At 36.0% G+C, this 16110-nt stretch overlaps 4 protein-coding genes across 4 annotated transcripts; all 4 read left to right on the top strand.

The window, feature by feature from the left end:
* The first annotated feature begins 400 nt into the window (after positions 1-400).
* LOC124399205 (chemokine XC receptor 1-like) lies at positions 401-2165 on the top strand. The gene is made up of 2 exons (XM_046869987.1): positions 401-418; positions 913-2165. The coding sequence occupies exon 2, from the start codon at positions 927-929 to the stop codon at positions 1863-1865; it is 939 nt and encodes a 312-aa protein (XP_046725943.1). The 5' UTR covers positions 401-418; positions 913-926; the 3' UTR covers positions 1866-2165.
* A 3330-nt stretch (positions 2166-5495) lies between these two features.
* LOC124398602 (chemokine XC receptor 1-like) lies at positions 5496-7446 on the top strand. Its single transcript, XM_046868789.1, has 2 exons — positions 5496-5499; positions 6438-7446. Exons 1-2 carry the CDS (start codon positions 5496-5498, stop codon positions 7415-7417), a joined length of 984 nt encoding a protein of 327 aa, XP_046724745.1. The 3' UTR covers positions 7418-7446.
* Positions 7447-8917: 1471 nt separating this feature from the next.
* Positions 8918-10852, top strand: LOC124399188 (chemokine XC receptor 1-like). Its single transcript, XM_046869954.1, has 2 exons — positions 8918-9018; positions 9487-10852. The coding sequence occupies exons 1-2, from the start codon at positions 9015-9017 to the stop codon at positions 10410-10412; spliced, it is 930 nt and encodes a 309-aa protein (XP_046725910.1). The 5' UTR covers positions 8918-9014; the 3' UTR covers positions 10413-10852.
* Positions 10853-14214: 3362 nt separating this feature from the next.
* LOC124399183 (chemokine XC receptor 1-like) lies at positions 14215-15795 on the top strand. The gene is made up of 2 exons (XM_046869949.1): positions 14215-14352; positions 14468-15795. Exons 1-2 carry the CDS (start codon positions 14349-14351, stop codon positions 15514-15516), a joined length of 1053 nt encoding a protein of 350 aa, XP_046725905.1. The 5' UTR covers positions 14215-14348; the 3' UTR covers positions 15517-15795.
* The last annotated feature ends 315 nt before the right edge of the window (positions 15796-16110 follow it).

Raw genomic sequence — 16110 nt, 5'->3', positions numbered from 1 at the left:
TGTTTAGGGGGCACAACATCATGACAAACACTATACACGGCAGATGGTTTTAATGCTATGGCATATTACAGTATGCCTCTTTTTCTATCTCTTCTGAACGAGCCACGTTTCTCTTATTAGATTATACTATTTATACTTTCTGTGCTCTTCTGAGACTTGGAAGCATTCACAGGATATATTAAGATGTTGGGCTGATGGTATTCATATGACAAGGTGCATTTTTTCACACTTCTAAACCACACACAGCAGAAAGACGGGTAGTGGTTAAAACAGAGAGCTCCAGCCACTGCATATGGACCACAAAGTAAAAAAGAAATAACAAAAGGGGAAATAAAATACTCTAGCTGCCCTACAAGTTGAGTTTCACATTACTCGAGTTATTCATTTGACTTCAGTCAGTTAACCAAAAGGACAAAGGGTAAGCATTCTTATTTTCTAATAGAACATTCACAGCACTTCATTAACAAGCTCAAGTGGCTATTTGTATCTGATTCAGTAGTGATCATGTCTGCTATCAATGCCTCATTCCAATATAAAAACAAAAAAACTAAACAAGATCTCTACTTTTACCTCTACTTTTACCTCAGACCAAGATCTCTACCTACTTTTACCTCAGACCAAGATCTCTACCTACTTTTACCTCAGATCTGCTTCGAATCTTGTTGGTAAAGTTGCTTTGCTATAAGTAAAGCAGGCAATTTTTTAATAAAGAAGCAGGCATGGCACAAAACCTTTGGTTGAGATTGTAAAATATAAATAAATTGTATTTATTGTTAATATTGCGTTACTATGCCACAGGAAATTGATATTTATATGAGATACAGATTTTTTTTTAATCAATTCTACAATTCTAATTGTTTCAACCAAAACAGAATGGCAAAGAATTTGTGTTTCTTATACTTTGTTTTTTAGAAAACAGCACTCTGATGGAGACTAAAGTTTATTCTAATGATGTTGATCATTACCGTGCACCATCATACAGTCACGCAACAGCTTTCTGGATTGTGGTTAACAAACAAATTACAATTTCCATCCTCCTCGGCATTGTGGTCCTTCTTAGCCTTGTCGGAAACATTCTGGTTGTTGTGGCCAGCGTATTGTATGTGAGGCTTCGATCACTGATGAGCATCTTCATACTCAACTTGGCTCTGTCAGACCTGCTGTTCACTGTTGGAATGCTGTTCTGGATCTGTGATTACATCTGGCATTTGGATCTTGGAGACACCGTTTGCAAAATGTACAGGTTTTTCTTCTCAGTCGGATGTTACAGCAACGTGGTGTTCCAGGTGTTGATGAGTTTTCAGCGCTACATGGCCGTGGTGCACCCTCGCACAGGTTGGAAGAAAGGACAAAGTGTCAAAGATGTTCTTATCTGTGCGTGGGTGATGAGCATCTTGGCAGCATTGCCAGTCACAGTGCACTTTAAAACATATCCTTACTTAGAAGGCTGTACATACAGCAGTGATACTGCATTTGCTGCTAGTATGTATAAAGGGATCTTTGTTTTTTTGTGCTCCTTTTTGTTCATGGCTTTTTGCTACATCAGGATTCTGCAAAACATCAAGTCAACAACAAATCAGGAACACAAAACTACTGGACTCGCCTTCACTCTGTCAGCTACCTACTTTGTTTTTTGGGGTCCTTATAGCATAGTGACTTTTATGACCATCTTCTCAGATTATCATCAGATGAGGTTTTTTACTGAGAACTGGACAGATAAATTTTACAGTCGGCTCTCCCTTATTCTGTCTCTCACCCGATGCTGCCACAATCCACTCATCTATGGTTTGTTTATTTCAAAGTTCAGTAAGACTACACGAGAGATTTTTCAAAGGCGAGCTACTCCAAACCCTTTGGGAATTTGAAGGTGGTCGTTCTGACAGTTCTTCACTCATAAGAGTGATGATTGTGATTGTCAAAATTCTCCTCACATTCAAGCTTTAAGCCCAGGTGAATTTTATTTACACTTTGTCCAACTAGTTCGGTGTTTTTTCTGATAATTTTTGTTAGTTTTGTTCGGTTTTTGCCTCATGAGGATATATTTGCACTTCCTTTGTTGATTTTAAACGAATAAAACTAACCTGAATTTAGGAATTTGCTTGTAGTGGTTAAATACCTGAGTAATAATGAATTTTCTTTCTAATTGTGAAGTATGATTTGTCTGCCTTGTTTGAACCTTGAAAAATAAAAAAGGAAATCGCTTATACGTAACCTAGCATGCTACATGTTTAGTTGGAACATGTCTCACTGTAGAAACTGTAGAAACACAAAACATGTTTAAATAAAGCTAAATTGTGTTTCAAACAAAATGATTTTTTGATATTAATATTACATGCTATACAGATGTCACTGTTTGGGAATATAATTGGATTTATGAAATTCCACCAAACTAAACCTAAGCGTTATTTCTCAGTGTGGAATGTTTAACATCTGGTTATTCCTTTATAACACTATATATATAGTGACATGTAGAAGCATTCACAGGAAATGTTAAGAGGTGGAGCTGATGGGTTTCGTTGCTACAAGGTGCAAGTTCACAGTTCCAAACCTTACACAGCTAAAGGTCTGGTACTGGTTGAGGCAGAGAGCTGCAGCGATATTTTCAGATTATTTGAGTGAATCATTTGAATTCAGTCAGCAAACCAAAAGGAAAATGGGTAAGGATTCTTACTTTCAAATATAATTTCTCAACTTTGACAGCACGGATCATTAACAAACACGAGTAATTATTGAAATATATTATTCAGTAGCGATCACGTCTGCGATCACTGCATCATTCCAACATGACCTTACTGACATTCAGAAATGTTTTGTCGCATATTAACAGCAAAACCATTTCTTTTATGTACTGCTCTTTTGTGTAAATGGAGATAAGTTTAACACTGATAATCATAATGAGATCTAATTTCCAGAACATCTGGTTGAGATTAAAAACATGATAAATGTGTTCTACATATGTCAAATAATACATAGAATTGAATGTTGAAATTACATTTTTATTTCAGAGCTTATAGATACTTATATGAGGATACAGATAAAGAATAGCTAATTGTTTTAACAAAACAGGATGGCAAACATTGTATTGTATTCCATTAATTCCATTCCCTATTGATTTAGCATAAGACACAGTGGGTTTTTTATGGCAAATATTTAATGAAATTATTAAGATACATTTAATTTGGATTCATCCCACCTTACTGACGTGACGTCACTCCAGGTCTTGTTAGTTCTCCCACTGCAAACTCTGAAGGCTGAGGTGACGTCAACCAACCCCCACCTCGTACTTCTCTGAGTACTACACAGTGAGTGGTGGGCTCACATTGTTGATGACCAACTTCCACCCTTTCATGGAAACAATATTCTCTAATGGCAGTGGCCTTTTTCAGCAGAATTATGTGTCCTGCATACCACACAGCACCAAGTCCAATCCATAGAGGCCATTTCACAACTTGTAAAACTTAAAGGATCTTCTGCTAATGTTTTGGTGTCAGATACTACAGCATAAAGAGTCCAGGTCTCTTTTTACTTTTATTTTTCCTGCACAAGCCCTGTTAATCTTTTAAGAGTTTGGGCTGATTTGATCGTGCGACAAGTTTCTCACACTTCAAAACCTCACACAGCCATAAGACTGCTACTGGTTACGGTGTAAAGCTGAAGCTCTATGAAGCACAATGTAAAAACATCAACAAAATGGGAACTAAAACACTGCAACTGTCCTGCAGATAATTGATGCTGTTTCACATTTTTGAGTGATAGATTTGACTTCAGTCAGTAAACCAATAGGAAAATGGGTAAGGATTCTTACTTTCAATTAGAATATCTCTTTTTTGACAGCACTGGTCATTAACAGATTCAAGTAATTATTTGTATCTGATTTAGAAGCGATCACTTCTGCTATCACGTCCTCATTTCAATATAACCTTCCTGACATTCAAAAAGGTTTTAATTCATATTAAAAGCAAATACATTCATTTTTATATATTGTTATTTTGTGAAGACAGAGACTGGTAAGATTGACACTGATAATCAAAATGAGCTAATTTCCTTTTGTAAATTTCTCACTAATCGAAACTTGTTGGTAAAGTTGCTTCGCTATGAGATCATTTTATAAATACAGAGGCATGAGATATATATATATACTGGGCATGAGATATATATATACTGTATATACTTTTTTTTATCCTTGTTTTTTTTTTTTTTTTTTTAAACAGCTCACTGATGCAGACTACAGATGAATATTGGCGTTACTATAAAATTGTGCCACAAATATTCTTTGATAAAAGTCACATTACAGTTTCCATCATCCTCGGTATTGTGGTCCTTCTTAGTCTTGTTGGTAACATTCTGGTTATTGTGACCAGCATATCCTATGTGAGGCTTCGATCACTGACCAGCATCTCCATACTCAACTTGACCTGTAATTTTTAGCTTTTGAGCCTTTACTCACATGAAAATCCTAGCAGTCAGGTTCTTTTTTATAAATTCACTTGAAATAAAAAAACACAAACATCAATTTTGCTGCAACATCTACACATGAATAGAATCCTATTTATAAGACCTAATGGACCACAGTCCTGACGTCCTGGTTCCTCTTCACTCAAAAACGTGAATGTGAAATCTCAGGTTCTCACAGATTAATTCAACATCACATTCAAGCTTTAACCACATGTGAATTTTATTTACTCTTTGTCTGACTAGTTGACTAAATAAAAAAATCTGTGTTTCTTCTGACTATTTTTGTTTGCTTTTTCCTCATTAAGGAAATATTTGCACTTCCTGTGTTCATTTCTTTGTTCACAACTGAAACTAACCAGAATTTAAAGGATTGCATCAAAAGGTTTGCCTTTTTCCCATTTTTTAAAGTGTGATTTGTCTCATGATACATTCACCATAACCTTTTCGGACCCTCGAAAAATAAAGAGAAATCACTTATATGTAACATAACACGCTACATGTTTAGTTGTTATACATCTCACTGTAGAAAGTGTAGAATTGCAAAAAAAAAAATTAATAAAGCTGAATTGTGTTTTAAAGAAAATGATTTATTGATTTTAATATTGTAAAGTTATTTAAGGGAAAAAGAAACTCAATCAAACTAAACCCAATTCTAATATCTCTGAGTGGAGTTTTTAAACATCTGGCTATTTTCTCATGCACACACATACTCCAAAACATTTTAAGATTTAAGTATTAGTATACTCTAAGTATTAGCCATATATATACATTACAAATTCAGGATCCTGCATGACGTGGGTCGAAGTTGTAATCTTGGGTACAAGTATAAGAATCTGAGTGAAAGGAACTGATATGGTTGGGCTTTTGATCTACAAGTTCCAAATTCTAATGCTTAGATTAGGTATATAAATGCAGCTATAGGACGCCCTGTAAAAGAAACATTGTGTACATCCTACAAAAACTCTTTTTTGAGATTCACATTACTTAGATCATTGGTTTGACTTCAGTCAGTAAACCAGTTCATAAATCAGAAAAGGATAATGGGTAAGAATTTTTATTTCAAGTCAAGTCAAGAGGCTTTTATTGTCATTTCTACTATACACAGTGGTACACAGTACACAGTAAAAACGAGACAACGTTCCTCCGGAACCCTGGTGCTACACTAAACAACAACATAGAGCTACAACACAACACAAAGCTACAGAAAGTGCATCGAGTGCAACCGAGTGCAAACAGTGCAGACAAAAAACAGTACAGACAGACAGTGCAGACAGACAACACAAGACACAGTAAAAAAAACTATACCCCAGAGTGAATATAACCAGAACAATGTAGTGCAAAAAACAGCAGCAATCAAGAGGTGCAAAAGACAGTATGTAAACAGTATAGTATAATACAGTCAAAGGTGCAAAAAAACAGCATGTAAACAGTATAATAAAGTGAAAGGTGCAAAAAACAGCAGTTAGAGAGTGTAGTATGGTCAAGTAAAAATAATAGTGTGTGAGAGTGAGTGTGTGTAAGTTCCGTTTTAGTTCTGTGTATTGAGAAGCCTGATGGCTTGAGGAAAGAAACTGTTGCACAGTCTTGATGTGGCGGCCCGAATGCTTCGGAACCGTTTTCCTGATGGCAGGAGAGTAAAAAGTGTGTGTGACGGGTGTGTGTGGTCATCCACACTGCTGTTTGCTTTGCGGATGCAGCATGTGGTGTAAATGTCCATAATAGAGGGAAGAGAGACTAGAATTATTTCAACTAGAATTTCCACCTTTGTTATAACCCTACTGACATTATAACACTTTTTGTTGCACATAAATATTCTTTAGTGTTCTACATATGTAAGGGAAAAAATAGTATTAAATGTTTTTGCATTATTATGTCTGAGGATTATAGACATTGAGAGAACAGGACACAAGACATTATAATAGGTTTTTTTAAAAAGGATGGCAGAGATGCTTTTTTTAAAATTTATCTCTGCTTTTTTCCAGGAAACAACACAATGATGGAGACTATAGATGGACCTCGGTTTGGTTACTCTAAGTATGAAAGTTCAGTACTGTACAGCAACAAAATTATGAACAACATACACATAACAATTCCTATAATCCTCAGCATTTTCGGCCTTCTTAGTCTCATTGGTAACATCTTGGTCAGTGTATACACAAGGCTTCAATCACTGACCAGCATCTTCATACTCAACTTGGCTCTGTCAGACCTGCTGCTCACCATCAGACTTCCGTTCTGGGTCTCTGATTACATCTGGCGTTTGGATCTCGGAGACTCAGTGTGCAAAGTTTACAACTTTTTATCCTCAGCTGGGTTCTACAGCAGCATGTTGTTCCTGGTTTTGATGAGTATTCAGCGCTACATGATCGTGGTGCACTCTCTCTCAGGTCTGAAGGAAGGACATATTGTCACAGATGTACTTACCTGTGTGTGGGTGATGAGTGTTTTGGCAGCATTGCCAATTACAATGCACTTTAAAGCACAGCATTACCTAGGAGGCTGCAGGTACAGAAGAAAAGCTGCAATTGTTGTTATTATGTATAAAGAGATCATCGTTTTTGTGTGTGCCTTGTTGGTCACGAGTTTCTGCTACATCAGCATTCTGCGAACCATCTTCAAGTCACCAAAAGACCAGAGACACACATTTTCTGGACTTGACATCATTCTGGTAGCTACCTATTTTATTTGCTGGGCTCCTTATAACATACTGAATTTTCTGTACATCTTAGATTATCATCAGATCACGGCCTTTTCAAATGACAAACATCTTAATTACGGCATTTACATCAGCTATATTCTGGCTCTCCCCCGATGCTGCCTCAATCCAGTGAGCTATGGTTTATCTCGTCTAAAATTGTGTAAAACTGTGCGAGAGATTTTTCAAAGACAGGTTGCTTCAAACCCTGCACAGATGGGAATTGAGGACTGTCATTCTGACAGCTATGCCAGTTTGAATATTTAAGTCATTAAGCTGGATAGAAATCATGTTTTCTGAGACCTGAAGTCAAACACATAATAATAGACAGTGCAGTTCACTCATTCAGTGCCCATCATCCTGAAAAAGACATTTGCTTTTCACTTTCTTTTGTTGTTCTGAACTTGTTGTAATAAAATTAAGAATGTGTTGCTTCTTGTGTTTTTTTTTATTAACCTCTACCATTATTATGTAATGCAGCTCATGGTTTCACTTGTTGATTTTGCATTTGTCATGTGCTGTTTCATGCCATTGATAATATTTGTACATTGCACTATTACTGCAAAATAAAGATTTGATTGCCTTTAATGCTACATACTTGCTATAGATACACAAATAGGTGTGAGAATCACATGTTCTGGAACCATCTGTTCATCCTCGGTACGTCTAACAAAGACAGTAGTTAGAACAAAAAAATCTCATATTTGGACTTGACCTTGAAGGCAAAGGAGGAGGTTTATGGTAAGTAAGGGATCACATGCAGTTGGTTAGGTAATTTGAAAGAGGCAGATGTAGCGGACACGGGGGTATGAAGATGGATGATCCACTGTGGCGACCCCTACTGGTAGCAGCCGAAAAAAGAAGGACTTATCTGACCAAAGGACAGTTTCTACTGGTTTCTGATTCAGGTAATTTTAATAATCGTACCCTCTGCATCCTCTTGGTCTTCCTTTCATGGGATGGTTCTCGCAAAAGCCTGTTTCATCATAGCGTTTGATGGTTTTGGCAACTACACATGGGAATAGTTTAGAGTTATTACGATTTTTTAAAGTGACTGACCTTCATTTGTTGTAATGATGGACTGTCATTTCTCTTCACTAAACGGAGTGTTTTGTTGCCATAAAATGGATTTGTTGTTAGAATAGTTGTAGTAGCACTAATAGACCTTTATTTTATAGTATAATTTTTGTATTACTTTTTTTTAAACCTGTACTTACAGACCTGGAAGCATTGACAGGGTGGCAGGCTTTGCTGCTTTTACTTCCAGTTACTCACACCACAAAACCATACACAGCAGAAAAACTGTTACTAGTTAAAGCATGTGAAAGCAGCTCTTTGAAGTACAGTGTAAAAAAGAGCATGAGAGAGAAGAACTGAAACATTGCATTCACCTGATCATATGTAAGCTTGACTATTCATTATTTGATTAATTGTGCAACAATGTATTCATGAATTACAGTTATATAATTTGCATAATCCTCAGCATCATGATCATCCTTATTGTCATTATTCAATCACTGGCCAACATTGTCATACTCAATTTAGCTCTGCAGATCTACTGCTCACTGTTTGTATATGCTTGTATAAGATGTATAAGCCTTTACAGGGAATGATAACAAGAATTGGGGGTGGGCCACAAATTCCAGTTACTTACACCTCAAAACAGTGCGGAAAAATGGTATTGGAGAAGGAGTGTTTACGTCACACCACTGCTGCGTCCTTTTAACTTTCACCTCATTGTGAAAAGACAAAGACAAGGGGAACTCCAGCAGTTAAAACATCTGGCAGAGTGAAGAAGCTTTGGTGATTTAAGTGATTCTGTTGACTTTCATCAGTGACCTAGGTCTTAATTCAGGAAAGGATAATGGGTAAGAATTCTTGTTTCAGCTACAATGTTTTTTTTTTTCACAATTTACAGAACTATTTATTAACAACTTACTAATTATTAACAATCTCATCACTGATTCAGTAGTGATTTGGTCTGCTTACTTCCTCAATATAGTATAGCTTAACTCACAGCTTAACTCACAGCTTAACTCACATATTATATATCATCATTATATAGCAACCAAACCATTCTTTCGAAATAGTTCTTTATAAAACACCACTGACTTAATAATTTAATCCTGTTACAATCTGTCAAGGGGTGAAATATATCAGACACATGGACGGTAATAAAAAAAAAAATCTATTATGCAGGTGGTTGTAACCAATGGCTAATTGCTGCATGTTTCACATAAAAAAATGAGCTAGGCTCAAGAAAGTAAAGAGAGATATCAGTGAAACAGGATGTCAAAGATGTATTGTTTTTATTTAATCCTTGCTTTGCTTTTCAGAAACCAGCACACCAACGACGATTACAGATTACTACACCTATGTTGACTTTTATAGTAATGAAATGGACAACAAAGTACCCCCGGCTGAAAATAGACACATTAAAATTCCTATAGTCCTCATCATTGTGATAAGCCTCAGTCTCATTGGTAACATCCTGGTTGCTGGGTTCAGCATTTTCTATATGAGATTTCGAACACTGACCAGCATCACCATACTCAACTTGGCTCTCTCAGACTTGCTGCTCACTAGCCAACCTGTTATTTGGGTCTGTAAATACTTCTGGCCTTGGACTCTTACAGATGCAGCGTGCAAGTTTTTCGAATTTCTATCCTCTATTGGATTTTACAGCAGCATGGTGTTCCTGGTGTTGATGAGTGTTCAGCGCTACATGGCCGTGGTGCACCCTCACTCAGGCTGGAAAACAAAAGGTTGCATTACATGCATTTTTATATGTGCATGGGTGATGACTGCCTTAGCAGCATTGCCAGGCACAGTGCACACTGAAGCTTGGTCTTACGCAGGCTGTATGTATAACAGTGAATCTGTATTTATTGCTGTTAATTATGAAAAGATCATTTTTTTTGTGTGCGCTTTTGTGTTCATGGCTTTTTGCTACATCAGGATTCTGCTAACCATGTTCAGGTCACCAACAAACCAGAGCCAGAGAATTACTGGACTTGCTTTCATACTGGTAGCTACCTACTTTCTTTTTTGGGCTCCTTATAAAATATTTCTTTTTTTGTACATCCTAACTTGGCATGGCATCAATGTTATTAGCAAGGATGATAATTGTTTTTATGCCTTCAACATCTGCAATCTTCTGTCTCTCACCCGATGCTGCCTCAATCCAGTGATCTATGGTTTATTTGGTCTAAAATTCCATAAAATTGTGAGAGACACAATTTTACAATTCAATACCGGGTGAATTCTAAAATCCTCATTAGATTAGAAATCTGTGTTTTTGCGTGCTTTTGCCCTATAATCACTATAACCGGCGCTATCCTCTTTTGATTAACCATTACTAAAAAATACAGTTTGTGGTTGTTGTTTTCGCATGTCATGCTGTGTAATTCAATAATGTCCTTCATTATAATTGTACATCTGAGCTGTTACACTGTTACTGCCAAACAGTTTATACAAACAGTCTATTCTTCTTACACTGCATATGTTTCTTTATTGCTACAGATACTGTAGGCTGTTTATTCAAATTCTAATTCAAATTTTATTCAGGTTATTTAGCATTTTGTAAGTAATAATTTACTGCACAGCATATAGTAAGGTACTCTTAGTAAAAAATAAATAAAAATAAAGATATTCTTTTATTTTCTTTTGCATATTATATAAACTTGTATACCACGATTTGTCTTGATACCTCCCATTTCAAAACCAGTTGAGACAATAAAATAAATATTTTTCTCCAAGATGCCCTGTTTAGCCATTTTTCTTATGCATATTCAGAATGAAAAGAAAAAAAAAATGTTAGTGATATATTTTAAATAAAAATAATTATTGTGATTTATTTCATTACAATAATGTAATGACCTTTATTGATCATTTTGACCCACTTTAGTATTACTGGTATATTTAGAGAATATTTCTTTTATTACAGAAAATCTATTTCATTTCCAGGCTGTAACACTATAAAATGTGAATCCATACCAGCCCTTTTTTTTTTCCATCTTTTCTTTATAATTATTTTTCACATTTTATATTATACCTAACTATTATACCTTTTTTATACCTATCATTTATATACATTTTATATGTATACAATTATTATTTCTCTGAGTCTCTGATTACACGGACTTATTTTATTGCTTTTTTTTGTCACAAAACAGTCACAGGAAATGTTAACAGGAATTGAAGATGCCAACGTGCCCTAGTTTCATAGACCTCAAAACCTCATAATGCAGAAAAAATGGTATTACGTAAGGCAAAGGCAGATCGAACGGTATGCTTGAATAATTAAAATGTAATCTTTATCTTTATTAAAAATATTTATTAAAAGCTTCATTCTTTTCACATTTTTATTTACAACAATATCATAATAGGCTGTATATCAGTTTATTGCCAGAAATCAACTTATTCTATGTGAAATCAGACATTGAGCACCCCCATCTAACTAAAATGGCATGATCCTTGTTTCATAGCACCTCTGTGAGATTGGTGGTCAAATCAGCGTCCTCCTCTCAAAGCACTGACTGTTCATCTATTCTGGGTCATCTCTAGTTTTCAGGATGCAAATTTAAAAATTCTCAGTTATGATTGGTCAGTTTTAATACATTTTAATTAGGAACTTAATTCGTTTTCATTAGGAACTAGGAAACCCAAACATGTTACAGCATGACAATGCCTATACAGTAAGATGAAGTGGCTTCTTGCGTGGCCTGCTATTGACCTCTGACCTCAGCTCTACTGAACACCTCTAAGATCAATTGTTATTCTGAATGCACCCCAGGCCTCCTCACCTCATCTACATCAGAACATCTTTCCAGAAAATTAAAGGGTATTCTTTTAGTTATATATATATATATATATATATATATATATATATATATATATATATATATATATATATATATATATATGTGTGTGTGTGTGTGTGTGTGTGTGTGTGTGTGTGTGTGTGTGTGTGTGTGTGTGGATTTTTTAACTGAATTCTACATTACATTAATCCACATAAATCTTATGGTATTCTTGATAATTAGGATGACACATTTAAATCTCATACACTCAACATACAGCATTACACAGATTACGGTGTCAGTGTCTCCCAGATAATATCTGTTCGGTGGTGGTCCTCCGATGGTGTCTTTGTAATCAGCAACAGGTGTTTAGTTAATAACTTTCAGTTATCAACTTTTCACCATTAAAACTACGGCAGGACCCAAATGTCAGATAACACTGACTTAAAATATGTAAAAAAGAAAAATTAAAAAAAAAAAGACATTATTCAGGATTCTGCTGTCAAAGTTGGAAAATGTTGTTTGAAAAAAGCATGAAAAATGGGCAAGGGTAAGAATCCCACAGAACACAAACCTACTGTCTAAGCAACTGCAATATTTCTGAATTAGTTTTGATTGATTTGCATATGTAAAGAATTGAATACAAGAGCATGGTGTCAGTGGAAAATAATGGCTGCAGTATCACCTCAGATGGTAAGCCCCCAATCCACACACACACACACACACACACACACACACACACACACACACACACACACACCAAAGTGTGTAGTCCTTGTATACCACAAGTAGTTTCTGGGTCAATGACTGTTTTTTTTTGTGTGTGTGTAGAATAAGTAGTCTATATAAACCACTTCTTCAAACATGGTTGTGCTACACCTACCTACAGAATGAGAAGTAGCTAGATATATTTGAAATTCGATCATATACATCAAGCTTAACTATATTTTCATGCATGGTAGGCCAAAAAGGTTTTGATTGCACTTTTGGAAAACACAGGCAAACAAATCCTATTCATAAGGTCAGGTTGTAATCAAAAACAGGTAGTCGAGATCAGATCAAGCAGTGTTTCTGGTCTGTTTATGTAGGTGCAGATGTAATTGTGAAAAGCTGTCATTAGAAGTCAATGTGACAGAGTTTGTGTGCTTTTCCAGAATTATAATCTGGGGCAGCCATGTTAGTGGGCCATGGTGAGTTAGTGGTTATCCAAGCTGACATTAAAATGTCAAATGTGTCATTTCTGTAAATAAAATGATTTGCTTTCAGTCAGAAGATAAAACTCAATCCTTAAAAATAAGAATTGTGCATGCAGTATGAAATGCATTCATTAAAGAGGTTTATAAAGTGAGAACTTGTACTTGTGCTTATGCAATTTATATTAGCAGCGGTATATCAGCAGGTTTACACATCACACCAAAGATGGGAAGTAATGAAGCATAAATACTTCGTTACTGTACTTAAATAGATTTTTCGGTATCAGTATTTTACTTCACTATTTGTTTTTCAGACAACTTTTTACTTTCACTCATATTTTTGACACAAATATCTGCACTTTCTACTTCTAACATTTTCAAACCTGGCATGTTATCTTAGTTTTAATCTATTTGGTGACATGATCAATACTCTTTCTTTGTAGTGCACGCCATTTTTCACCCATCAACCTACTCCTAGTCATTTCCTGGAACATCACAGGCGTATTCTAGCCTACAAAGCTAACAATAAGCAAGAAATTTTTTACTTAAGTACATGTCAGAGCCCAAATTTCTTTACTTTAACTTGAGTGAAAAAGTGTAATCAGTACTTCAACTTTTACCAGAGTCTTTTCATACATGAGCATCTGTACTTCTACTTAAATGGAGGATGTGTGTACTTTTGTCATCTCTGCATCACATTAATAAATCCAGTCTGTTCCATTTCTCTTTTTCTATTTCTTCCTTATCAGACCTGTTTATTTTATTTTTTCAAAATTTTCTTAATGTAAATTGATCTATTCCATATGTACAGTATATAATTATGTATAAAATAAAAATCCTTCATTCTTGTAATTTGTATCTGCATGGGTTTATAATTGTAGCCAACATCTAAGTGTCTGATTACAAATGTTCACTTGATATGTAGTAGCATTAACAGGAATTCGGGTTGGGCAAAATGTTCCAGTTTTTCACACCTCAAAACCTCACATGGCAAAAAAACATGATTTTGGTGAAAGCATGTTTACACCATGTGCTTCTTTTTTGATGTTAACCTGAATATCATCGCAGCTTTATGAAGCATGGCATGCAAAGAGGCAGGCAACGAGGAACTTTTTGATCATTCTACAGAGACCTTTAGGAATAAAAGTAAATAAAGTGAGTTGGCTTCATTTTGTTAAGCTGGTCAAAAATCAGAAGAGGAGAATGGGTAAGAATTCATGTTTTCTTTGGTATAATGAATGACACCCCGGGTACATTTTGGCTAATTTTGTTAATTATTTCATAGTAATAATCGAATAATACTGGTTATATATTCTTTTCAGAATCCAGCACACTGATGAAGACTATAACTGTACAAGAAATATACAGCGAAACCTCCAAGGCTGAATACAGAAGCATTGAAATTCCCATGAACCTCAGCATTGTAATTCTCCTCAGTCTTTCTCGAATCAACCTGCTGATCATGATCAGTGTATTCTGTATGAAACTTCCTTCACTGACCAGGATTATCATTCTCAACTTGGCTCTGTCAGACCTGCTGTTTACTGTTGGACCACTTTTCTGGGTCTATGACCATATCTGGGGTTCGACTCTGGGAGAGACAGTGTGCAAAGTTTACAGCTTTTATTCTTCAGTCGGGTTTTACAGCAGCATGGTGTTCCTGGTGTTGATGAGTGTCGAGCGCTACATGGCCGTGGTGCACCCTCAATCAGACTGGAAAAAAGAATTTTGTGTCAGAGATGGTCTTGTATTTGCGTGGGTGATGAGCATCCTGGTAGCATTGCCAGTCATGGTGAACATTAATGCCCAGTCTTACTCAGGAGGCTGTAGGTACAGCAAGACAATTCCATATGTTATCACCATGTATAAAGAGCTCCTTCTGTTTGTAAGTGCCTTTTTGGTCATGGGTTTCTGCTACATCAGGATCCTGCCAACTGTTAAGTTTCCAGGAAACCACAGCAACATAACTACTGGACTTGCCTTCGTTTTGGTCACTACATTCTTCATTTGCTGGGCTCCTTATAACACATTGAATTTGCTTTACATCTTAGATTACCATCAGATTTGGATTTATACCAATGAAAAACATCTTATTAATGGCACATACATCTGCTTTATTCTGGCTTTTACCCGATGCTGCCTCAATCCAGTGATTTATGGTTTATTTGGTCTAGAATCCGGTAAAAGAGAGGAAAAGCGAGCTGCTTCTGAAACTGCACCGGTGGGAACTGAACATGAAGGTTCAAGCCATGAATATTGTGATCTTTCAGTTAATAAAAGTCCACGGACTAGCAAACCTGATGATCGTAGTCTTTCAAGTAAAAGGTCTTGCAAATTTCTCGCAAAAAAAAAAAGGTTTTGGTGCATATAACAGCAGAAGTGAATGGAGATTTGTCTTTTGAGAGTCACATCCCTCACATTCAAGCTTCTTAACACCAAGCTTAAATTTTATCTACATTTTGACCACTTTGACAAAATTATGAATGTGTGCCGATGTTGTTTGTAGTCTCAAACGATAAGAACTAGGCTCTCTGTGTCAGCAGTAGTTTTTTGTTTTTTATTATAATGTATTGCGGCTCGAGGTTTTACTTGTTGATTTTGCAGTTTGAATGTTGATGTATTTAATTATATGTGTACAGTGTATCTGAGCTGTTGCAGTCTTACTGCCTAATATTGTTTATACTGCTTACAATGTTTTGGAGACAATGTAAGGAAGGCGAGAATGAGATAGTTTGGACATGTGCAGAAGAGGGACATGGGGTATATCAGTAGGAGAATGCTGAGGATGGAGAAACCATGAGGAGGAAAAGAGAAAGACCAAGGAGGAGGTTTATGGATGTGGTGAGGGAAGACATGCAGGTAGTTGGGTTGAAAAAGGCAGATGTAGAGGACAGGGGGGTATGGAGACGGATGATCCGCTGTGGCGCCCCCTAATGGGAGAAGCCGAAAGAAGACGATGACTATT

The sequence above is a fragment of the Silurus meridionalis genome, chromosome 16 (genome assembly GCF_014805685.1).
Source record: "Silurus meridionalis isolate SWU-2019-XX chromosome 16, ASM1480568v1, whole genome shotgun sequence".
Lineage (NCBI taxonomy): Eukaryota > Metazoa > Chordata > Actinopteri > Siluriformes > Siluridae > Silurus > Silurus meridionalis.
This window is presented reverse-complemented; position numbering and strand designations above follow the sequence as displayed.